This window comes from Emydura macquarii, unplaced genomic scaffold, assembly GCF_026122565.2.
Source record: "Emydura macquarii macquarii isolate MOO-44397 ecotype Brisbane River unplaced genomic scaffold, CSIRO-AGI_Emac_v2 contig_1390, whole genome shotgun sequence".
Classification (NCBI taxonomy): domain Eukaryota; kingdom Metazoa; phylum Chordata; order Testudines; family Chelidae; genus Emydura; species Emydura macquarii.
The window spans coordinates 12,311,233-12,337,858 of record NW_027131527.1 but is presented as its reverse complement, the minus strand read 5'-3'; the positions used below and the strand labels follow the sequence as shown (position 1 = coordinate 12,337,858).

At 42.6% G+C, this 26,626-nt stretch overlaps 1 protein-coding gene across 1 annotated transcript in view; it reads right to left on the bottom strand.

Annotated features, from left to right (window-relative positions):
* Positions 1-25,364, bottom strand: part of COL13A1 (collagen type XIII alpha 1 chain) — a 148,044-nt gene extending 122,680 nt beyond the window's left edge. Inside the window, 2 exon segments of the mRNA XM_067552986.1 lie at positions 15,699-15,768; positions 24,624-25,364. Of these exon segments, the coding sequence (XP_067409087.1) occupies positions 15,699-15,768; positions 24,624-24,926 (373 nt within the window). The 5' untranslated portion in view covers positions 24,927-25,364.
* Positions 25,365-26,626: the final 1,262 nt, after the last annotated feature.

The following is a 26,626-nucleotide window of genomic DNA, read 5'->3' as shown; positions in this document are numbered from 1 at the left end:
AGCCTCAAACACTAGGGACCCAAACCACTGCAAAATATGATGGGCTTTCATGGATTGGTATGGCCTTTGTGATGTGGACACCAAATACAATTTGTGCTGAACAGGACCCTAAATGCGTAGCTGTGTTAAGCTTCTGAGGGAAGGACTTTCATAGGGAAGCATAGTGAGAAAATATTCAATCTCCAGCTGACTATTGTCTGGTCTTCAGAAGCATAAAAGAGCCTTGAATATGAGGATCTTGGAAACTAAAAACCACACACTGACCTCAGTCCATGCTCTCAGTTCCAATGGACGTGACTGGGAATTCTACACAGAGACCATTTTATAGGTCTTAGAGAGGACAAAGTAATTAATTCAGATAAACAGGACAAAGGGAGGCAGTCCACAGATAACATAGTCAGAAATACAGAGCACAGTAAATCTGTCTGAAAATTTGTTGAGAGGGAGAAGTCCTAACAAATTACATTCTCACCTAGAACAGTCACATATATTCTTATCCCATTCTTGATACAATTGTTAATCCTCCTGCATTTCAACTTCCTCAGCCTTTCATTAGCTGAGAAGCTGCAGAGCTAAAAAATTTGTATACAGGGTGGTTATTTATCTAGAATAGATACAGGACCAGTGCTAGGGGTCAGGTCAGCTTCAAGCAGACATACAACCTTAGTTCTGGTTGTTTTCATCCATTGTACAAGTGGACAGTCTGAGAAAGTCTTCTGTTTTTCTGATACTGCTTCAAACTGTGTTAGTTCAATTTCCACCCTCTGGGACTGAATTGCAGGTAAATCTCAAATTGAATGTCTGCTCCTGTCATAAATCCACAGCCCAGGACAATGTAGAGATGTACCAAAATAAACAAAGAAATATACAATTGCAACTAAGTGGTGGTAGATCTGATTGCTGCTTTCCACCCAGTGAGATTTGGAAAGTGGATGCTGAATTATTAATGGATCTCTACCTGAGGGTTAACATGAGAGCTTAATAATTAATTGTTATAGCTTTACTTCGAAACCAAATCAAACCTGAAAAGCATTCCTGTGTCTTTAATGACAGTCTGTGATGGGAAACTCATTGGCGTGTGTATTTGGAGGGGAAGAAGGTTAAGATGATTAACTGGTGCTAACAAGTTTAGGATGTGGAAGAAGTATTTTCTTGGACATCCATCAAAGAGAGGATTGAATGTATTCCTAAGCAGGGGGGAGGAAAGGAGGAGGTTGGGGAGAGTGTTATGTGTTTACCAGATGATGTTTCCCTCTGTACCAGCTCTGCCTTCTAAGCTGTTGTACCCAGCATGCAGTGCAACATTTTCTCTCTCTCTCCCTCCCCTCCACCCCCCACACCAAATGTACAGACCCAGTTAAGGATATGGCCTGGCAGCTGGGCTGAAAAGTGATCCTGGAGGAAGAAGACAGCGTCACTGCTCTTCCTGTTGATCAGTGCATTAAGGACACCCTTTAGATACCAGTCCCAGCAGATCCTCAGGCTTCTTGGTCTCAAGAGCTGTATATGTTAAGAGACTGGGCAGAGACTGATTGGAGCAACTGAAATTGAATCTAACGCCATCCAGAAACAAAACGTCTCGAAGAGAAAAGCTCACAGTCCTTATGAAGAGTGAAGCATCTTAAATACAATCAAGGTGGGGTGCAATTCTGGGCTAGTGAAAGGTCTCAGACTGAGTGTCCTGGATTTCAAAATTCTTTGTCAACAACAAGTACTGAATGGGCAGCGGCAGCTCACCCTTCCCACACACCTGCCTCAGTCCTGACCTTGAGGAAGGGGTTAAAGTACAGGAAGGCAGAGGAAGTGCTCGGCTAAGAGCCGATGAAGAGCTTCCACTCTGGTCCCTCTCCCTGGCCTGGGGGAGCTCAGCTCCCCACTCTTCCTTTACTTTTGAAGTGAAATTTCCTCAGGCAAGGGACTTTGAAATGGGAGCCATGGGAAGAAAACTTGGTGTCTGGCTGATGTGTTTCTTGGGCTCCCAGTCTTTCCTGTTCCTGTTCCTGTGGCTAGAGCAGCAGAAGCACACGTGGATGGAGTGGGGAGTGGAAAAGACATACTACAGAAGAGTTCCCCTCTCTGTCTTCTTTTGTCTATGGGAAGAACTGCTCTCGCTCACTAGCATTTCCTTCCCTCCAGTGCCACCTCCATCTCCTCTCTGTGAGTAAAGACAGATAAATAATAATCTTCTGAAAGGCCTTAACGTCTCCCACAAAGCAGGAAACTTCACTGGCAGCTTCAGCCATTTCTGTTTTTCTTTGCTTCTACATCACTGCAGATTATGCATCCTGGCCAAGTATAAGTGACAGTATTTATAAGAATGGGAATAGGGGAGCACCAGGGATCTTCCTCTTCACAATTCTGCATACCGCATGCCCATACAAACATGCATGTGCACACTTGGCTGACTGTGAGCCTGCTTGGGGATATCAACTCCTTTCCAACCTCATCCTCATTCTCTTCCCTTTGCTGCATCCCATCACCTCGGCCCGTAATAGAGTCTTCTCAGCAGAACAGACAGGGTTCTGTACAGTTGGTATGTAATCTCCAGGATTGTACAGCTAGGATGTGTTTGCCTTGGTTTGTCAAAGCATTGATTGATGCACATGTGTATCATATACATTATAAGCACAGGCATGCACTTGGTGTAAATACTTTTGCCAAACATCTGTATACAAACTCAACAAATACATATAAGCAACAGGTTTCTGCTGCAGCCATCACCATGTATCTCAAATTTCCCATTAGAAGAAACTTGAGTGCCTATTTCCATAAGCAGACAAAGCCACACACTGGATCATTACATTGATTGCTTCAGGAAAAAAATTGACCGAAATCCTTAACAAACACGGCATCCACCACAATCTCTTCACCACTAAAAGGATAGTTATACAATCCTTGAAATCCAACCACCAGATACTGATCAAACCAGCAGCCAAAAGAGACACCAGCGTAGTCCTCAACTGTGATGAACATCAGTGATGCCACCTGACATCTCTGATGCCATGTACTATAAAGAACTCAGAGAAAACCCCACACCACAATTCACACAGGAATTTAAGGATGTCATCAAATCATTTCCCACACAACTGCAAGAGAAACTCTGCAACCTCATCTGCCAGTAACCCACCCCAGGGACTTCTATATGCTTCCCAAGATATACAAACAAAGTAACCCAGGCAGACCCATCATATCTAGCCACAGCACTTTTACTGAAGGAATATCAGGACTCATAGAAACTATCCTCAAACCACTCACCACACAAAGAGCCAATTTCCTCCAGGACACAACTGACTTCCTCCAGAAATTTTGTAACATTACCAACTTCCCTTAGAACACTGTGCTTGCCACCATGGATGTCACCTTTTTATAAGCAAGTATACCTCACCATGATAGCATCGCTGCCTGCCTCAAGTATCTATAAGACAATGGATGACGCTCAGAAATCCACCCCAAACACATCACCAAACCCATCCATTTCATCCTCACCCAGAAAAACTTTAGAACAAGAACAGCCATGGGTACTAGGATGACTCCTCAGTATGCCAGCCTTTTCATGGGCCACCTCAAAGAAGAATGTCTAGAAAAATGCGCCACGAAACCAATGATATTTTCATCTTCTGGACAGAGAACCTAAACTCCCTTATAGATTTCCACCACAACTTCAATTAATGACCACTCATCCCTCAAACACTACAGACAGCTATGCATAAGAAACCCACAATCACCACACTTACCTTCACAAATCCAGTAACCACCCCAGATACACCAAGAAATCTGTTATCTACAGCCAGACATTCAGATACCACAGATGATGCTCCGAAGAGAAAGTTTGGGGTACACACTTTAATACATTTAAAATTACCTTCTCCAAACAAGGATGCCCACCAGAGAAGTAGATGGCATCATGGAATGGGATACCCAGATACCACAGGAGAACTTGTTTCAATACAGGAAAAAAACAGAAAAATCCCTACCAGTTTTGTCACCTACCAGCCCACACTAGAATCCATACAAGGTATCATCAAACAATTAAAACCCATATTTAGTGGAGACCACATGCTGAAAAAAATCTTTCCCATCCCCTCTTCTGGCCATAAAAAAATTCCCCAGTATCACCAAGATCATGATCAGAAGCAATCTCCTATGGCCCAGGACACACCAACTCAAAGCAGCACCAGACCCTGCCAGAACAACAGAAGCAAAACCATCTCCACTGCTGTGATGATCAGTGCTTCCCACCACACACCTTTCAAGTTCCATGGGTCCTACACGTGCCTATTACAACATGGAGTGTCCCTCATCCAGTGCATCAAATGTCTCAAAAAGAACTGTGTGGGTGAAACCAGACAATCACTATGCTTTTGAATGAAGCATGCAAAAAAATGATACAATAAGACAAAATCTGTCACCCATAGATGAACATTTTCACAAAGTGATCACGCCATATCTGACCTCTCAGTCCTAGTCCTCAAAAGAAACCTGCACGACACCTTCAAAAGACAAGTGTGGGTTTGTCTATACTTAAAATGCTGCAGAGACGCAGCTGAACCACTGCAGCTGTGCTTTTTTAGCGCTTCAGTGAAGACTCTACCTTCGCCAATGGAAAAGGTTCTCCCGTCAGTGTAGGCAATCCATCTCCCCGAGAGGCAGTAACAAGGTTGATGGGAGAATTCTCCCATCATCCTAGTGCTGTCTAAACCGGGAGTTAGGTCGGTTTAACTATATCGCTCAGGGGTGTGGATTTTCACATAGTTATACAGTTCTGTGGAACTTAAATTCATAACTCTGCTGGACGCTACAAACCATGGACTTAACAGATGAACTGGTTTTATGGGCCATTACAACTTGTAACACAAAACAATCCATTGTCCGATGACTGCAGCGGTGTTAATTGCTCGTTTTATTTAAGAGGTCTCCTACAATATGTGTGAGCCCCTTATGCTTAACAATCTGTCCCACCTTGTATTAAGCTTGGACACTCTAGTTTCCTTCTCCAGATTGTGAAGCTAGAAAAGGCTCTTCCCTTCCCCCAACAGACATTGGTCCAGTAAAAGATATTATCTCACCCACCTTGTCTTTCTACCTGTTTGGAGTCATTTTATAAATTGACATGATCTTTGAATTCAGTCTTGATGGAAATGGAAAAGATCAGGGCCAGATCATTAGTTGATGTAAATCAACATAGCTCCAATGACTTCAGTGGAGCCACACTGATTTACATCAGCTGAGGAATTGGTTCCAGGATTTCAGGCACAGAGCCTTGTTCCAGCTGCTGCAGATCAGGAGGAATTTCACATACATGGCACAAAGCTCATACATACAAATACACTTCCACAGATCAGTGGGTACTACATAGTAAAATAGATGATATCCATGTTTTGCTAATCACGTTGCTCAGACTCACTGAAATGACTTCACATGTACTAAACCACTTTCTTAATCCTCCTTATTAAATTAGAAATTATTAGAGATGTAAGTGTGGGCAGGGGAACATTTCTAAACAGTAATTGATGAGAAGAGTTAGAGAAGATTCAAAAGAGATACACAGTGAGATTTTCAAAATCACACAGCATTGGCCTAATTTTGTTCCCACTGTGCAGGGCTGGCATTAGAGTGTGGCAAGCCGGGTCCCACACCAGAGAAGTCCCTGTGAAATTAGGTTACATGCTTCAGCCCCAGGTGGAGGGACTCAGGCTTCAGGGATACAATAGTCTGGAAAGGTTGAGAATGATTGGCGTATAATAATATTTAACTGATTTTATTCCAGTTTAAAAGGGGAAGGTTCAGAATTGGACTTGCCTTCATTTCTTTGTAATCAGAGCTGGGCAAATAGAGGGGAAAACATTTACCAACATGTTGGCACCTTCAAAGTAGAATTTCACTTTGACTGTTTTGCAGTCTAACTCACTTTTTATAAATTTGCATAAGATGGGAAAAGTTTAGAGAACCAGTGAAAAGCAAGTTTTGACCTGAGATTTGTTTAATTATGAAAGGTGATTTATTTTATGGCGAAACAAAATTCTTTTGGGGCCTGATCTAAAGCCCACTGAAGTCAACAGAAACAGAGTCCCATTGACTTCAATGTATTTTGATTTGAGCAGAAGATATTTACAAAGGTTTGGCCAACCACTCAAAACCAGAAACAATAACAAATGATTTGGCTGACCAATCGCACAGTTTGAATATTGAATTGTGAATATCGACTCCTTGAAGAAATAGTCACAATAAGCAATAGGCTGAAATTCGTTCATTTACTCAACAAACAGTTCTGAATATTGACTAGGCTGCAGTCTGTTAATTCACTAACAGAAAAGGGGTTAAATTACCAAATAAATTGTTCTTTGTAAATTGTTCACTCACATCTACTCATTACTGTTTGCAGGGCCCATGGAATTCATTGCATGTTTATATTTTCAAAACAAATGATTCATCTGTATTTCTAAATCAAACAACTCCCAACCTCTAATACTGCCAGCAGCTCAGTGTGCACGAGATACCCTACAGACCAGAGTGTGTGTACAAAATGTAGAGCAAAAAATGCTGATAAGAGAGCAGATTTAAATTTGAGTGAATCATCTAATAATTCCCAAGGAGAGTTATTATACGTAACGTCAGGAAAAATTATTTAAATTATTACTGTGTTGTAACTTTCCAGATGTGCTGCCCTTAGAAAGTGCTCCTGCTAGCTAATCAGCTTTTCTGATGCTGCTAAGTCATTTTGTTTAAGCATGGCACATTCCCGGAATGGCATTAGCAGAAGAGACAGTGGTGTCTACTGGTCTGACCAGGAACAGCTGAGTCCTAAACCGGTCTATACCACTGACTCACTGATTGATCTTGGAAAGTCATTTAACCTCTGTGAGGCACTTTCCCCATCTATAAGCACTTATACACAGAGCTGATTAGGCATTTTTTCATCAGAAAATACCAATTGTCGAAACCAAAATTTTTTGGGAAAAAGAGTCGGTTTTGATGAATTTCCCAGTTTGAAAAAAAATTGAAAAAAGTTTCAAAATTGATTAAATGGAGGTTTCATTTTTTCAGTTTAAAATAACTTTTTGTTTCAATATTTAAGTTAATTTATAGTAAAAAAAATTGTAAAAATAAAAATAAGAAGCTTTAAATTAGATTGAAACATTTCTGTTCATCCGATCCAAGATTTTTTAATTGTGAAAATTCAAGATTTCAACTTTTCATCCCAATTTGGGACAGGAACAATTTTTGAAATCTTGAAAATTCTCACGGGATGGGAAAACCTTTTCCTGCCTCACTCTACTCCCTTGGGGTGCTGTGTGATTGATGAGTTAACATTTGTATTGTGCTTTGAAGAGGAAAACAACCATAGTAGTCTAAGTGCCTCAGAAACAGCAACGTTAAAAGCAACAAATATTCAAATATACAACAGATGAAATGTGGCAAGATGCAATCACATCATCAATTAAAACTTCATTACTGTGATGTGTTGAAAACATGATCAAATAATCCTCAGACCTGCCTGGAAGCTAAATCTGTAGCACTTCTCAGTACAGCATTAAACATTGCTGATGCTGCAAGGGTACAGCGTCTGTCCGCGCAAGTGTTCAGGACCAAAGACCCCATTGCCTTTGATCTCAGAGAGTGTGATGGAATATAGGGTGTCAGAAGCCCAGCCAATCATGAATCTATACTAGTATATATTACACACATAAACGAACATAAGCCTGCAGTCCCACAAACACACCCAGCTCCCTGCCATGGGTGCAGGAGCTCTCCTTTCTCCATCTGTGCCTCGATGAGCCCAAAGAGCTGTGTGAGACGCTGGCATGGCTCTAGGAACTATAGGGGATGGAGTATCTTGTTACAAACCCTGCTAACACTTCTCAGTGGCCCCCAGCCAGACAAACTGACAAATCACACTTCCTCTCTACAGAGCCCCTGCATTTAAATAGTCAGCCCACTCCTTTTCATCTCCCCCACCTCCAAGAATCTCAAAACCTCTATACACCCCTGCCCTGCAAGCCAAAGCCAAGAGTTCAGATGGTTTCCAAGCCTTTAATCTTACAGGCTGCTCAGAAACACTAATATCTGCCATGCTGAACCTGTGCCAGATCCCACTGAGTTCTCCCAACAGGACAAAAAAGGACAGAGTTAAGAACAACAACAATAAATAAACCCCCCAAACATTTCAAAGGGTCCTGGCAGGTGAGGGGAGGGATGGAGACTGACTCCAATATAAATCCACCGAGTAAAGCTCTAGGAACTGCTGATGCTGGCGTGACTCTGCATGCATGGTGGAGGGGGGGGGGGGCACTTTGCATCAGGCCTTTATCACCTGACATGGGCCAGTGGATGGGAAAGAATGGAGTGAAAGGACCATACTGACTTGGCATTGCACCATTGGAACATTTATCGTGTGTAAAAGGAGTAGGACTAGATTCCTCCCACTTCCCTGCCATCGTGACAGGCGTATAGGGTTCTGTGGAGAAAGATGCTGACCTCCGATGTCTGTTTTCTTTGGCTGGGACTTAGATCAGTGTGTTATCACGTTATCAAGGGGAAGGCCAGAAAGAGTCTCATAGAGCCCCACCTCTTCTGCTGCCTTCCCCGCACTTCTCCTTCTGAAGTCCTTACACTGAGGGCTAGTGCAGAGCTGTGCTGCCCCAGCAGGAGCATCGGTTGACATAAGGGTACAACTGACACAAGTCAGGGGACAGAATTCCACAGACATCACTGGGAATTTTCCTGAAGTAAAAACAGAGGGGGAAATGATGGTCTTGGCTTAGACAGCCTCACCGGGTACATGGGGGAAGGAGTAAAGAACCTCCTCCCTTTGTTTGGACCACATAAGAGCCAACCAAAATTGTAGCCCGTGTTTGGGCAAGCACTGAGGTTGCTAGTGAGTTGCTTCCCCTTCCCCTTCACTCGCAGGAAGCAACTTGCCAGAGAGGTGGTGGAGAGGAGCAGGTGGTAGATGGAGCCGTAGCTTTTCCTCACCATTCTCCACCACATCTTGTCCCTGCAAGGGAGAATCTACCTACTGCACTGCCCAAAGGGGTGTCACCAGTGCTTAATTTGTGCCAGGGCTTGCCAGGGCTGAGTCTCGGCACCTCTGGGCTTGGCAATTCATAGCTTCGGCCCCTCTGGCCTTGCTGCATCAGTTATGAAAGTAAAAAAACTGCTTGAGCCCCAGCACCTCTTTCATTACAAATTAAGCACTGGGTATCACAGACTGATTTCTGTTAGAGCAACCAAGGAGCTCCAGGAAGCATTCTGTTCTGTCGCAGCCCTGAAAAAACTCCCCTTGCTGGACTCTCACCAAACTGCTGGACCCATGTGCTCTAAGTTTCAATGGGTCTCAGCAGGCTCTAGCCTTTCTGGTACACTTCCTAGGCACAGAATGTCTGTCTGCTACCTCTTCACGGAAGAGGGACCTTGTGGTCCAGCTGACCAAAGCCCCCAGGACCAGTGCCTCATCATTCTGCCTGGGGAAGGGTAGTACCAGGTCTTCAGCCCAGGATCTCCTCACCCTTTATGCCTGGAGCCATGATGAGGGGAGGGCTAAAGTGATTAAACAGGGAGTGTTTTTACACCCCTTTGCTCCCTTGCATAGTCATGCAGTATGAACAAATGCAAAGTTCTGTATTTAGAAAAACTGGACACTTCCCTCCTCTTTACTGCTGTCAGGCAAGGGAAGAAAGCAGTAGTGGGGAGATGGGGGAAATGGGAAATCATGTTGCAATCTGCCAGTTGGCTTGCACCAGTGCTGGGTGACATTCTGGACTGCAGCCTGTGACCTGGGTAAGTCCAATGAGATTCCTTTCTATCCTCCTTAAGTTAAGAGGATCTCAGCTGCAGCCATGCCAAGAGAGAAGTCTCTATAGGTAGTAGAGTGAAGAGAGGCCCATCAGGTCACCTGCCATACCTCTCTCCTTCAGGCGTCACAGGGATTCCTTCTGGAAAGGGGAGCCTCTGGACTAAATCCTACTGACCCCAGTGGATCAGCGTGCTGTGAGTTTGGATAGAGGCAGAACCCCCTGTCTATCTTTGCCATCACTGATTACAATGAAAGAAAAAATATTAACAGCAATTCAGGGCTCTGGTTGCCCCTGTCAATATTTTTGTAGTTTGAAATGTGATAGAAGGAGGCACATTAGCTTCCTTTCTTATAGTCTTTGTGAGGGGCTATGTCTGTGCAAGGGTTTTCATGAGAAATGAGGAAGAAATTACTTTAGAGAATTTCCAGGACTCAAAAGGGCCAGAAGACATTTCTCACAGGAGCCCTTTCATTTGACAGATGGTGAAATCATTTTATCAGGCCGTGCCAACACCTGGCTCATATAACAGACAGCAGAGTGGTGTCAGGTTGCTGCTGTCGGACACAGATTATGCAACCCTCCTCTGGAGTCAGAAGTGTGAGTACTCTCCATTACTACAGAGTTCTTCCTAAATTCAGGTCACAGTCTCAGGCTTTCCACAGTTACTAACTGGTCCAACTGCTTTCAAATTCAACATCCCCACAAACAAAAAAACCCAGCCCTGCCTCCCCATTATTTGTGATTGCTACTTATAACAATTGTCTCACTCTTACCTCGTGTCCCCTTCCTCCCTATCTCTGTCTTGTAGCCACCTGTTGTCTCCAGTCATCTATATAACAAGATACCAGGAATGTCACTCTGTGTGTCATTCTGAAGCCTAAAGTTACTGTAGAGTCAGTGTGAAGCAATGGAAGCAGCTACTACCATGGTTCAAAGCTCTTTTTGTTCAGAATATTACCAGGCTGAATCATCACTAGGTGTTGTGGTCTGTTAGTGTCCATTTTTAAGTTCTCAGCCATTTTGACTTTACAAATTACACCTGTGCCAAAGAAAGGCACGTTTCGATGTCATGCTGAGTCCTAGACCATTGTGTTATCAGAGGTAACTCAACTAATCATCACCCTTCCTCTACAGCTAATTTACATGCAACCATTTCATTGGTTGTATGAGGGAGACTACACAGATGGTGGATTACTTGGTCCAACTGCCACGATTCAAAACCGCCCACACAACAACACAGCCAGCACACACAATAACCCCAAACCTCACACAGAAAGCTAGAATGTCTGCTGAGTCAGTGTGAGGCAATAGAAATAGCTTCAAGTGTGGCTGAGAGCTCTTTTTCTTCAGAATATTACCAGGTTCGGTCATCACTGGGATTCACAGTCTGTTGCCATCAAATTTGTATGTTAGACTTTTTAACCTTTTTATGCACGTGACTTTACATATTACATCCATGTGGCAGCCTGGGCTTTCAGCTACTGATAGACTGTAAGTTCTCTGAGGCAGGAACCATCTTTTCAATATATGCATGTACAGAGTCTAGCACAATGGGATCCTAATCCCGATTAGAGTCTCCAGGTCCCACTGCAATACTACCACTAATAACCTGCTAGTTAGAGTGGTGGAAAACTCACTTTGTCTTATTTTGAAAAGTTTATCAAAAGTTCGATAAAACTCAAATAGTATGGACTCAGATTCTGCTTGCAGACAAATCTTGTAAGAAAATGAACAAAAAGGAAAATCCAATACAAATTATGTTGAAAACTGAAGCAGAGAGCCAGCGGAATGTAAAACAAATAGAAAGGACCCAGTAAAAAGAGGAGCAGAAGAGAAGTATGTGAAATATATAGGTCAGCCACTTATGCCTATCTGTTTTTGGATGTGTTCTTGGTTGTATCTCAGTCACTCAGAGCTCCTTGAATGCAAGCACTGAGACTGAGGACTGAGGTACAATATACAGCTATAAGAGATGGTCTAAGGAGACAGTTTTCAGATCTGGATCATGCTGAGGTTAGATTAAGAAGGTCTCTATTTGCATTCAGTGATATTAAAAACTAACAAACTGTTCTCATGAGAGTGTGTTACCAAATGGCAGGATCTGGAGAAAACAGCTGTCTGGAGAGATTTCTGCCATCTCAAGCAGTTCCCAGGAGATTTCAGCCACATCCAAACCTCTGCTGGAAAATAAACCTCTGCCGGTGTGGTATCTGACACAGAATAAAAACTGTAAAGTCAGGTTCACACTTAGGGATCAAATCAAGGGGCAATCCAAATTCAAATGAGTTTGGATTTGAGGTTCTGGTTATAGCTCTCCTCTAATAACAATTAACTTTATTTAACATCTCTGCTCTGCATGTGCACAGTCCTAATGAAGCTCCAAAGTCTTGTCCAGCAATCAATGACCTCAGATCAAAACCTGGGATGGATCTTTGACTGTGGTCTGTTCTTTGGATGTTCCAAAATCCTACTCAGAAAGGGGTCTTCTCAGAACAGGACATGGAGTCACTTACATTCCCCAGAAATGAACATTGGCATCTGCTGATGAGATGTCATCACTGACACAAATCCTTGGACTTTAGATTGTTGAGAATATTCTTGGATGTTATAGTCAGGAACAGAATAGTTTAGCTGAGGTTGGGTCAGGGTAGGTGTAATCCTGATTGTGAGGGTGTTCCTCACTTTTCAGAAGAGAGTTAAGATAAGAGATCTCTGTAGCATCTTAAGGAGAGAGATATGACAGGTGACTTGTGTGACTGTCTTGAGTGTTTGATAGTCTTTGTTATTTTGATGGCCTGATATGTGTCAGTATGATAGGACATGGATAGCTTGTTGAGTGCTTGTCTATTCTTGAGTGTCACATCACCAGAGTTTAGGACTTCAATCTTTGGTCTTCTGGACTGGTCAGTAAATTCTTCATTTTTCCTTTAGGTACTGAGTTGTGGTTCCTTAAAGAGCTCTGAGCTCTTTGTGGCAGGAATTTTGTCTTAACTTATGCTTAGAAAGGATCAAGCACATTGTAGGCTTTACCATAATTCAAACTAATCTGTGTCATCATCATTACCACAACTTGTAGGCTATACATGAGGCAATCTATTGTTCAGCTGCCAGCTGAGCTAGTTTGATACTTGCCTGGATATTTTTTTCACTCTAGTTTCATGTAAGCACCAGTTGTGGTAACATGCAGGGTTTTCTTCAAAGTCCACTTGAAGCATTCAATATTTCCACACCCATCCATTTTTTAAGATCATATCCTCTTTGAAATTACAGGAAAACATAATTCAAATACCTGAGCAAACCCTGCAAACCCAGAAAGAGTTCACAAGGTTTGTTCACCCCTAATTGCTAAGGTTTTTAATTTGTAGTGGGAAGAGCCCAGCTGATACCATGCATTTTGTGGCTACTTGGGTCTATCTCAGGGACATACAATAAACCTGTTTCAGGCAGTCTGGCACCAGAAAATTCTGGTAAATTACAGGAACATGAAAGGGCTCACAGGATATTTGTCACAACCAAGGAATCTAGTCAGAAATAACCAGGGCTGGTGCTGGTAACCTGAATGCATATGCCTGCAGCACTAAGAAACTTGCTCTTGTGACCTACAGTCTTCAAAAACACAATGACCCAGAAGTGACACTCCACTCATAGGTGGTCACACCCAAACAGAGCATGAATGATTTGAAGTATCAACTTCCCAGTTTAAGGAAACATATATTTCCTTATTGTTTAAATAAGACCCAAAAAAAACCCATGTTGTTTTCCTGATCATTCTATTCTTGTTATTCTTATCATGAATACCCAGATAATTGAGACACAGTTACACACTTATACATCCTCTCAGTTTCCCTACTCTCAGCTTTCAAACTGTTTAAGTTCACAAACAAACCCTGGCGCCCTGGAGCTGTGAACCCCTCCTACTGTACGTGTGACCTTCCTCTGACTGTCCAGGACCTTTATATCCTGTACTGAGAAGTTCAGCAAATGGATTTGTCTTCCTTCTATACCATGCAACGAGTTGGACCTGGAATTGTGGATATACTTAAACGTCAGTTTTGATAAACATTTATTTTCAACCAGGGGGATTATGCGTGCTTGTTTACAGGTCTTGGGAGTGTACTAGCTGGGGAGGAAGGGGTTTGTACTGAGTGCTCGCAACACATTGATTCTCTTCAATACTTGCGTTAGCCTCAGGCTCCTCATAAGGGACATACTGTCTAGGACTCCAAATTATGTCTAGCCCTCCGACATCTCAGGCATCAGAAAAAATGTCAAGGGTGAAATGATTTCCAAGACTCAGCCTGGATTATGGACCACACACTGAAGCAGCACATGTGCACAGGATGGAGTCAACCAAGGCTCCATCTGCCATGGTACCAGTTTTGAAACATGGTTAAATGTCACCCATTGAAACAGGAGGCTGACTGAAGGGAATCTTGCAAAGAGCATCTGTGCCCTTGGAATATTTACTAATGACAGACGAGGTGCAACAGGCAATGAGAAAGCATCATCCCCATCTTCAGTTAAGGTCTAGAGAAATATTCATCTCTCCTTGGAATCAAGACTGTCTTTTCAGAAAACTGCATCGAATAAGTAGCCACCCAAGTCCTGTGAAAAGTCTGCCATTGTTGCTGTCACCAGTTCACAAGGGTCTTAATTACCATCAGCCTTCCTTGTGGGCTTGGTGCAGGAATTCTTGGGTGATATCTATGGCATGTGTTATACAGGAGGTCAGATTAGATTACCATAATGGTCCATGCTGGCCTAATAATCTATTCATCTATTTTTTTCTATTCTGAACTCAAATCCCAAGGTTCCTGCTTCAGGCTAGGCCAGAAATTATTTCTTGTGGTATTTCATTTCTTAAATGTCAAATCCTGGGAGGAATCTGGGGGTGGAGCAGTGCATGAAGTTGTAGATTCATGACAAGAATAAATTAGTGGAACTTTTTTGAAACTCAGCAATGGTTCAGCTCAGTTTTGATTTGAGTTTTGGAAAGAAATTTAGGCTGCAGGATTCTTATTTGATTTGAACCGGTTCACCCACCTCTACTATACAAAGATATAGATAGATATAGATATAGAGATATATAAAGAGAGAGAATGATTAATATATGTTTAATTTACATTGTCTTTTAAACTAAACATCAGTTGAACCTGTTGTACCATTCTGGAAAAGGGCCTGATGTGTAACAGCCAAATCTGAAGTGTTCCAAAGTTCAGGAGTGTTTGGACCCTGGATTTTGCTTCATTTCCATCACAGGTCAGTGCTATTGTTCTTTAAAAATAAAACAACCCCCCACCTCTCTAGTTTCTCTGTACATAGTATACTTTATTATAAGATGAAAAAGAGTACTGTATGATTCATGGTGATTAAATGAAATGCGGCTCACAAATGGGTTTTCCATAACATTTTTTTGCCCATTGTATTAAAATGACATCAGAGGAAGTGTTGGCACAATCCCTTTGATACTGACATGGTTGGAAACAAGCATGACTGAACAATGCCATAAAATATAAACTTATTTCTATATGTCAAGGGTCGTAATTTTACAAGATGCCTCAGCTAGTTGTATAATTCCATGGGTCTTAAGGGTGATTGCCTCAGAAGCATGCAGACAGATTGCATAAGAACATACGTGGTTGTCTATTTTATTGTTCACATTGGGTGTGTGGATATTGGTGTTCTCATGAGTTTCTGTCATATAGAAATTTATTATTTATATAATGAATAAGTATCCAAACCTGTATGTATGTACTTATACATTCCATATGCAGGTTTACTGTATAAAGTATATGTATCATTATAACCCCATACCACAGTACATTAGGAAAGCTTTCAAGGTGAGATGGGATAAATAAGAGCTCATTAATCATTCTAAAGTGCCAAGGCCTCTGAGACCCCTACCTGCTGGGCAGTTGCACCTCTGGTTGGTGTCTCGAATTTCTCGATGTCTCGGCAAGTTGAATTTTAATTTCTGTAAAGTAAAGGGGGGGGGGGAATATCATTAATAGTGATGAAACCCATACCTGAAACATGTCAAAAAAGTAGAGTGGGAAGAAGCTAAATCAGTGAGGTACAATGAGAAAGGGATGTCTGGTATTGGATTGAAGGCTGATAATTAGTCCACAGCCTTAAACTTTACAACATGTCTCTTGACTGAAAGCAGACAGAAAACTTCATAATAACCTTCAAGTGTGATCCTTTGGCAAGAAGCAGCAATGCTGAATTAAGAGGTGAATATGCCCCATGTGAAGGCTGTAATGCTCAAAAACCCAACAGAAAACTCAAAGTGGCAGATGAAAAATGGAGACAGGTTCTGCTCTCCTAAAGAGCCAGCTCATTGGCCTAGTAGTAATGTTTGTCCAAAGAGATGTTCCTAGAGAAGATGGTAAATTTGAAACGTTCCATATAGAGCAGGTTGGACAATGACAAATCCATTGAATGAAAACTTCTGAGGTTTTGAAATGTGTTTTCATTCCATTGGAACAAAAAGAAAACCTTGTGAAAATGTTTGTGAAACAGAGCTGTGTTGAAACACCCAATTTGGGTCACACAGGTTGAGCTTTTGATTCAAGTCTTTCTCTCTTTGGGAATTGACAAGACCGTCTACTCTGGACCTTAGAAACCTTTTTATCAAAAACGTTGTCAGAATCAATACATTTCTGTGAAACATTAGTTTCTACAGAACACCATTTTCCAAAAATGAAAATTCATTTTGTCGATATGTTTCTGACTTCCTCTAATTGTATACGCATGACTTGTATTATTTACACACCTATCATGATTGAGAAGAGAAAACATGAATCCATCTAGACTGGTTATCTGTTACTGAGATGCTGACTGAGTCACGCAGGGTCTCTGTTCAGAAGTAATTTATGACTTACCACTTTGCTCTGTGCATCATGTTAATGACTGGAGCTGCTGGTGTGTTGATAATTTGAGAAGACTAACCGTTAAATAGAGAACTATCTGTATGAGTTTTAGGGCTACACTTCCCACTAATGAATCACAGCTAATCTTTAAGAACCATTGTGTATCATGTTCACCTGCTCTTGTTATCCACCTCTCTAAGAATTGGGGCCAATGTTTTCAAAAATGTGTCTTTCTTTTGGCTGCTAAATCCATATTTAGGCTCCTATAGGTGATTTGATTTCCCAAAGTGCTGAGCACCCAGCCGCTCTCATTGAATGTACTGAGAAGTCAACAGAAAGTGATGGGTGCTCAGTACTTTTGAAAACCATATCAGTTATTTAGGAACCTAAATATGGACTCAGAAGCCTAACTTTAGGGTCCTATTTTTGAAAATCTTGGTTTGGGAGAATAGAATATTTAGTCTCAACACTGATAACTGTCCAAAAATTAGGTACTGTTTATGTAGATATGTATATATGTATATTCTTTATATGGGATCTTAAATTGTCAGATAGACATGTATATTCCCCTTTTATCCAAGAGCCAATGTAAACATCCACACACAAGATTTCAACATCTCATTAGGGTTCCCACATTTGGAAATTGGGCCCTGGATGTTATTTATCTTTGTGAGTTAAGGAATGATGTCACAGTGCATGATTTGCATGGACAGCGGTGTTTTGTGACAAGTCATTCTCTAACTAGTGAAGATTAATGCTCTGCCTGGAACTCAGCTCTTTGATGAACTATTTATAGAACAAAAATATTAAAAATGTAAAAAGGATCTGTCACTCAAAATTGCAGAGGACATCCAGGCTGTCAAAATAAATTGACAGTGACACATAACTAGTGGAAATAAACATCTATTTAATCAGCTCTTTACTTTGCTACTGTAGAACTCTGCACGGAGGAAGTGATGACCCACTAGCCTCTGGAAATAGAGATACAGCACTCACCAGAGCCTTATGCACTGAGTGTGAAGGGTGAAAGGTACCTAATGTACAGTACTGTTGAAATCACCCATAGTAGAAAAGCTGAAAGTGCTAGAGATAGGCAGAGCTCAGGTTTTTTTTAATCACTGTGTCACCCTGTCTGTTTTTTACCATGTTAGATTTGATATTAGGATCATGATACCATTTGCTCCCTTAAAGTCACTTAAAAATCCATGTTTCTGGCTGCACTTTTCCTATTTATACAACTAATTGGCTTACAAATTTGTCCTGAGTTTCTGGAATTGCAGCTCTCCTGCTTTGGTTAGTGTCCTGTGTGTTTGCAGCTACAGGCTCTAAGTTCTACTCTTGATCCTGTTTGTTTGTGGTTATCTGGCAACTACTGTGCTTGTATTTATGGGGCTGCCCAACAGTATGTGCTGTGGTAGGTGTGAGCAGAAGGGAAGACATTGTGTCTGCGAGTGAGCGAAAAGAAGAAAAAGTCTATCTGAAGTACACGTTGGAAATAGAAAATGTAGTTGGAAGTGAGTTTGCTTGAAGGTGAGATAGATGGCAGCTTACTGCTAACTTCAGTTCTCATAGGGCCCGAGCCAATTCAGGTGAAGTTAACAGAAGTCTTTCCAATGACACTTCAGTGAGCTGGATTAGACCCTGAAACCTTTCTTCCATTCCAAGTGAGTGCCTGGTTTGGATGTGTCCTTGAGCTCAGGGAAAACAGGGGGCAGCACTTGGGGTGGAGTAAATTAGAGCAGTGTTTCCCAAATAGTGGGTCCCGACCCACATGTGGGTTGCGGAAAGGTTCTAGATGGGTCGTCATGTACAGGGCTGAATTAACCCACCACTGGGCCTAGGCAAACATGCACTTCTCCTGCCCCCGTGCTGAGAGGATACCACAGGGGGTGAGGTATAGGGGGTTGGAGAGTGAGCCGACTACACAGCAGTGGCTCCTGTCCCGTGGTGCTGGGCCCAGCTCCCTGATCCAGGCATTGTGACCTGGTACACAGGGCTGTAACACCACTCAGGGTTGGCCCAACTGTCACTCCAGGAGGGGAGACCGGACCATACCTGAGAGGTACTGCAACTCCATGCACCAGGTCACAGTGTCAGTCATTCAAATTTGGCCTAGCTGTTCCTCTGCCATGAGTGAGTGAGTACGGGTAAGTGCAAGGCAGGCTAGCTCTCCAACTCCACGCCTCTGGGCATCCCCTCCAAACCGGGCCAGGATTAGGGCTGTCGTACCAGGGGGAAGATGCATACATGTAATATTGGGGCACAAAAAAAGACCAAATGCAGCTGGTGGATCACCTTGATCAAATGTTTGGGAACCACTGGGTTAGAGTTTTTCAGCAGCTGCAGTTGTTTTGGTTCATGAGAGCAGATAAAATCATTTCCTGTTCCACCCCCAGCTGCTAAAGGAAACAGATTCTAAACTGAGAATCCATTAGACCCAATCAGAAGAGTTCAAAGACTGGTACTGTCTCTAACTCTTGTGATTTTATCTTAAATCTCATGGTATTTGGGGGTTTTCTTAAAGTCCCACCTCCTGGAACATGTTACCTGAGCATGTGAGACTCTAACACCCATTTTTTTAAATAGTTTCTAGCCCCCATGGTTGAGAAGAAAAGCTGCAACTGTGAATGCTACAAACTCAAAAACCAAAAGGCAAATAAACAGAAACCAACATTTATTTTGTAAAATCTCATGAGTTTAAGCCAATCTCATGATTTTTGGGACCTTGCTCATGAATTTTGAATGTTGGGGTTGGCAATATTGAGATGGAGAACCAGGGAAAGGGAGCTCATAGAAGTAATAGCACCACAGCTTAGCAGTAGCTGACCACTGTAAAGCAAGAATCATGCAGTTCAGCTCCCAGAACCCCTCAAATGAAATTAGAGAAAACCTTCTGATGGGAACAGAGAAGGAAATCTTCAGGTGCCCCTGCTACATTTATACCGCAAAATATACCAGGAGTTCCCCTGCTGAGCACCTCCACCAAAGCTGAGAAAATTAGAAGTCTGTATTTACATGTAGCAAAGAGCATTGATCCATTCTCCCCTCCTCCAACACTGCCCCAAATCTCTTTAGCAGCTCTAAAGAGGTGACAAATGGACTCCCTGACATTTGATACATGGCTGAGTTGTGTTCATCACCATTTTGCACAGATGCAGAGTGGCAGTAAAGTCAATTTTCTGTTTCCTGGGGGTTTTCAGGATGATGATTATTTTTAAATTATGTAAAAAAGACACATTTCTATCTCTGTAAGTTCACCAGTTCTTCATGTATTATGAGCAGGCAGCTCTGAGAACACCCCGGGCTCCACTCCACTGAGCTTTTGGCAAGAAGAGACAACGCCACATGTTAACCAGCATGGGGCGATGCTTCATTTGCCTCTTTGCAAATCACTGCCTCCGCTTTCAATGCCAACTGTACAGTTTATTTGTGCTTTTTATTTGATTTTTCGGATGCCCCATAAACACAGAGGAATTCTAGCCTGCAGCCAAAGTTTTCTGAGAAACATCCATATCTGTCCTAGCCAGCATGAACTTTTTCAGGGAAAGGCATAGAATTCATTCCTGGCTGGCAGAAAAGTCCAGCCCAGTTTTTACTATTTGCAGCCATAGTGAGATGCTTTGACAGTAACTAATGAAGTCTGCACTAGTCAGACTGGCTCTGTAGAGGACTACCCACCAGTCTGTTAATTCCATTGGACTGAAGGGAGGAACAGCACTGTAGCCAACCTCCAAATTAGAGAGTTAGGTCAAAAAAATCATGAGATTTGATTAAAAACCATGAGATTTTTTAAAATGATACGTTTTGGGGGGTTTTTTATTTGCCTTCGAGTTCCTGAGTCTCTAAGGCTCATGTTTTCAAGCTTTTCTTTGCAACTATGTGGGCTAGGAACTTACATTTTAAAAAATGAAATCTGAAATTCTCAGATAATCACCTGACTTCAGGAGCTAGGTCTTTACAAAGACAATAAATATCACAAGACTTATGATAGCAATGTGAGAGTGGACAATACTGGAACAACCTGAACTGGACATATATGCTCACATGGAATAGCTTGTGGTACAACTCCTGGGAGGAAGAAGAAACTGAAATGGATGTGAGTGGCTTTCAGTTGTGCTTCTCCAGATGATCCTGCACTCTCCAGGGGAAGCAGGAATGAGCCCTTCACCTGGGTGTAAGCAGCAGTTGAGCCTTACAAACTTTCTCCCTGTGAGTGAGATTCCTCGCTAGATTACTTATGCACTTAGGCCCCAATTCTCTGTTGCTCCATTCCTGCATTTCACACAGGAATGGGGTGTGGTTGAGAGGGCAGGTGACTGTCAACCTCTTTTCCATCCTCATATTTTCAGGGAAGCTCGAGCTCTGTCATGCCCCTGGTGCAACCTAGGACTTACACTCTGGCTACATAGGCCGCCCCCAGACAAGAACAGCCCAGAGTCCAGTGCAGTCCAACCACTCCCTCTCCTTCCTTTTCCCCCTGCCTGTCCTGGCACACCTTTTACACCTTGCGGGGAGGGCAGTTTAGAGCCACTCTGGCAGATATATGCTAGCCTTACAAAGGGCTAATCCCGAAGTGCCATCTGTATCCGTCTTGTACCACCAGAGCACAAGTGAGAATTGGGCCCTTAATCTTCCCAACGTGCTTCTCCCATAAAGGTATGTGGAGGTAACTCAGCCCAAACACACATAGGGAAACATAAAACGACACCCAATCACAATCAACCCTCAAGCATATACTCACCCATGTAAACGTCTCACAACACACTCATTTGCAACACACTTGCATACACACACCACACAAAACTGCATATTCACAATAAATACAAAAACACATGCGATAACACTTTTCGTACATACCTTGACTTTACGCACCCACACTGAGAACACACCATCACGTGCATGTGAATCCAAGTCAAATACATGTACCTACCAACTCACTACATCCCCAGTCCACAAATACAGGTGTCTCCCCTCACCTCCCCAACACAGTTTAAAGGAGGATGCTGCGCTGCTCCACTCCATTCCCTTCTCCTTCCCCCAGCAGCCCCGTCTCTTCCCCCCAGTTAGGAGGGACTCCATAGCTTTGGAAGTCTGGGGATTTTTTAAAAAAATTATTTTGTGCTGAATTATATGAAACTGACAGCTGTAAAACTCATTAAGGTCAAAACATCGAGGAAGAACGTAGTTCATCCAGGAGGGTATGTCTGTAAGAGGCCTGAAGACCTGAAAGGGAAGGGATGAATATGCTTCCTTGCTCACCCATCCTCTAAAGTGATCTCCCAGCCGCTCTCTCTCATATTCCACTAGTTTCTGTCTCCCTCTTTTGCTTTTCCCATTCTTGTTCTCCCTCCCTTTCAATATCTCTCAGTCCCTCTTTCTACTCTCCTTTATCTTTCTCCTTGATGCTTTTTCTCTTTCTGTCTCTTTCCTTCTTATCTCTTGTCATCCTTCCTGGGGATTCGTGTAGCTAGAGTGTTGAACTAACTATTAGAAAAGAAAAAATCTAATTTACAGGGTCCGATTCTCCTCTCTCAAGCATTGGTGTAAATCAGGAGTAACTCCACTGAAGTAAATGTAATTACATCAGTGTTAATCTGGTGTGACAGGAGAATCGGACTCATTTTCTCTTAGAGAACTTGACTTCTTTTGTTGAGTTCTGTTATAATTTTGAAGCTTTCGCATGGCAGTATCCTAGCAGTGCTGTCTAGAACGGTGACACTTCCTTACACCAGTGACCGGTGAATACCAGCAAGGATTCCAGTGGTAGAGACTTCCTTCATACTCCCATTCTCCCAGTGTTAGCTAGGAATTGAGCAACGTGTGAGGCTTTCCATGGCAGTGCCCCACCTAGGTAAGTAGGACTATAGCAATGTGATCTACTTCACAGAAGTGCGTTTCTAGGACTCCAGCAGTGTGGGCTGCCAGTTCCAGCTAGGAGTTCAGCCGTATGAGCTTCCTCACAGCAGTGCCATATCAACGTCCGCTATTAATGAACTCATCTGCAAATTAATCAGGCCATCAAAGAACCATTCACAGATATCAAGCACTCAGAATCATTACATGTAAGACAGAGATATCTTATCCAGAACCCAGAGTATGATGGCTGCTCCTATTCATTGTTTGCTGCTGTGCTAGGGTAATGCAGCACTCAATGGCCATTAAAATAGAGTGGTTTTGTTTCTTCGTTCCTTGCCTAATTTCCTAACATTGCAACGTGTGACTGAAATAATGAAACACAGCGGGCTGCAGAAACTAGCTCCATGTTTTTTTAATCAACTAATGGGTCTGACACCAGTCCTTTCCATACCCCACATTTATACGAATCCATGATACTTCTGACCTGAGCAAAAGCTGGAGTGGTTTGCACAAAGAAAGGGGAAAAAGACCCAGCCCTGAATCCCAACCCACAGCATCTCTCTGCGTATCACAGAACACCCTCCCTGATCATTTGAGTCAGTGTGCACCACAGTTTGGCATCTTTGCAGCCTAACTTCTAGCACTTGTCAGAACCACGCCAAAACTCACAAGCTGTACAGGGTTTTAAAAGTTGGCTGTCAACAACAGAGAGGAACAAATGTATGGCATTATAGGAGTGTCCCATGTAAGACATGGGGAGTAACTGTCACGTTCTACTTGGCACTGGGGAGGTCTCAGCTGTGTCCAATTCTTGGTGTCAAACTTTAGGAAGGATGTGGACAAATTAGAGAGAGTTTGTAAGGAGAGTTACAAAACTGACAAAAGGTTTAGAAAACCTGACCTAGGAAAAAAGGTTAAAAAAACTTGGCACGTTTAGTCAAGAGAAAAGAAGACTGAAGTGGGGCCCAATAACAAGAAGTAATGGGCTTAATCTGCAGCAAGGGAGACTGAGGTTAGATATTAGGAAAAACATTCTGACTATAAGGATTGTTAAACTCTGGAATAGCCTTCTGGGGTGATTGTGGAATCCCTGTCATTGGAGGTTTTTAATAACCAGGGAGACAAACACCTGTCAGGGGTGATCTGGGTAGACTTGGCCCTGCCTCAGTGCAAGGGGCTGGAATAGATGATCTCTCAAGGTCCCTTCCAGCCCTACATTTCTACGATTAGAGACATGAAGAGGGTACATTACAATGATGAAGTGGGAGATCTTGTAGGGTTGGGAAGGGGTTTATCTTTTAGCTTTAAGATCCACAGTATGACTCATCTATCAATTGGTCTGTCTAAGATTTTTTGACAGCTGCTATCACTAAGAATATTTAAGAGTCTGATGCAAAGCCCGCTGGACTCCACAGAAAGACTCCCATTGACTTCAGCTCTGTTTGGATCAGGCCCTGAGTGCTCTAAGTTATATTTGTCTTTTTATTTTCCCAAACCAAAATATGCAAAAGCCATTTGGATTAAAATAAAGGGGAATTTCTTCCAAACTGCTTTGAAACTGGCATCTAGGCTCGTCATAACATTTACCTGTCTCTGCCTGCTGCTTTTCCCAGTTTACCTGTCACAATACAGGTACCTTTGCTATTATCACCATGCTGTTCCTAGGCATATTCAGTTCATCGGGTGATGCATTTTGCTATTTGTTTTAAACTGTGTTAATGTGATGATTAAGTCTGGTCTCTGAATGGCACCCTGTGTACCTACCCTTACTAGTATTCTGTCATCTCACATGAATCCTAACCCCCTTGTTACCAGACTGAAGCTAAAAATGGTGCTATAAAGGGGCCTTTTCTTGGGGAAAAGAAACAAAACCCCCTAATTTTAAAACTTGGAAAGCTCAGACAAACCATAGACTTTGTCAGATAGAAGCAAAATCTGCACTACTTATAAAGAAGGAGAGATAAAGGAGAGAGATCTGAGGGGATTCACATCTTTTAATGAATTAACAGACACTCCAGTGAATCATTTGCTTAGAAAATATTTTAAGCAAAATAGAAAAAGAAAAATATATATATTTGTATGAAAATGAAAGCACACAGACCTCATCAAGCAGTTGGTCAACTCTTCCCAAAATAGCTGTCTCCATTTGGTCTGCAGAGAGCCAGGCAGGGAGCTGAGTGCATCTGTCTGCTTCCAAATGTGAAACTCTGGATTGCAGGTCTGATGTCCTATAGTATAGCAGGAGGCTCAGCACCAGAGAAAGCAAAGACACCCCAGGAAGCCCAGAGCCCAGCAGTAGAGGAAACCTGTAGCATCTTTCTCCATCCCCTGTCCTGGGGGGAGCAATACATCCCCTGTCAAAGGCACCATTGCTAGCACCTTTCCAGCCCTTCTCCTCCAACATTCCCTCCCTGTCCTGAGAAACAATAAATAAATAAATAGAATAAATAAAGTTTCAATCCCACTCCAAGAAAAACAATCCAGAATTCACGGAAGAGCAGTGTCCGAGGGAATCCCAATGCCACTGAATAATAGTAATTATAACAACAACAATAACAAAATTGTGTGGCTAAAAAGGGAAAAAAGTTATTTTAAAAAAGAAAGGATCCAACTCCAGAAAAGTTTTGGGAAAAATAATCAGATCAGTTTTGTCTTTCAGTCTTTTTGTTTGTTGTTCTTTTCCTCTTCCTCTAGGCTTGTCAGTTTCAGTTCCTTAGCAGAGTGGTTAAGAGATTGCACATGAAAGTCCCCATTAGAAAGAGGTAATTCTCAACTGCTTTGGAGTTGCACTGTGGCTGATCCTGGCTTCTCTGTAACATGACACACTCTCTCTGAACTACAAGGATCGGATGAGCAAGCTGTACTGCTTCCCAAAGTAACCTCCTCTGCTCTCCCTCTCTCTCTTTCTCTGTGTGATGATTTATTTATTTATGCAAAGTTTCTGGGTGGGATCAGACATTGGGACGCCCCCATCCCCGTCAGTCCCCAAAGCACCTCTCATCAGCTACCCCTTCCCTTTGAAGTGACACTCACTGAAGTTATTTATAGCATCAGGAAAGAGATTGTAAAGCAGAGGCAGGACTCACACTTCTTTCCTTGTCTCACACCATGGTGGGTTTTTTTAACTTCCTTCATAGGGGACTTTATGCTACTACCACAAATGGGCCATGGTTTCTGGACAGATCTGCTCTTTTGGACTTGTTTGGGACTGAACTAACTGGGAGCAGAATCTCAGCCTGCTTTCAGGCTGTTCTGCAGTGAATCTTCCCCTGGTTTCTTTCTTTGTGTGGAGACAAATCTAGCTCAGTAACGGGGACATGTAGGTTAATTTGGCACAGGTGTTTCAGAAGAGCAGCTCGCTCATGTGGGGCAAGAGGGAAATAGTCAAGAACTCCAGACAAGGTCCACAAAAGCCACCTGGATCTAAAATTCAGCATGCATCTGAACTGAATGGAGGTCTGTCCTTTCAGCATATATATTGAATAGAGATCCCAAATATCTTCAATCAAAACTATGTTGTGACTCAAAATGGAGCAGCTGGAGAATGTGGTGGGAAGGGGATTGCTGTTTGGGTGGCTCAGACTGTCTCTGAAATGCTCTCACTTCAGCCTGCAGTCAGAGTTTTCTCTGGTCATGTTAGGTCTACAACGTAATCTTGACTGGACCAGGTCAGTTGTTGGACAGGGCCTGTTCCCCCAAAACATACTGGTACTGCAGGAAGTGAGGCTGATGGTTTGCTGTGTATTGTTCTCCTCTCCAAGCATAGGCTTAGGGAGCACTGTGCTGCTCGAAGTACTATTTTTTCACCTAGATGTAAAAAATGAGCCTGTTATCACTTGCAGTCATTACAGATTCTATGTCACTTTTGGTTAAAGTATAAATATGGGGTCCTGGCCAAAGTCCAGATTTACAGAATGGTGACTTTGTCTGGAGAAGAGATGAGAGCTGTGTAGTGGACTGGGTAGCGGGAATAAAGAGGCGGTAGCCATCAGTTCCGTAGAACTCAAGGGAAATTGACACTTGTTCTCAGGAGCATGGAAACCTGGGAGAAATGGAAACTCAATTCAGTAGCTTGTCAAGATAACTTGTGCTGCAAGTCAGCAC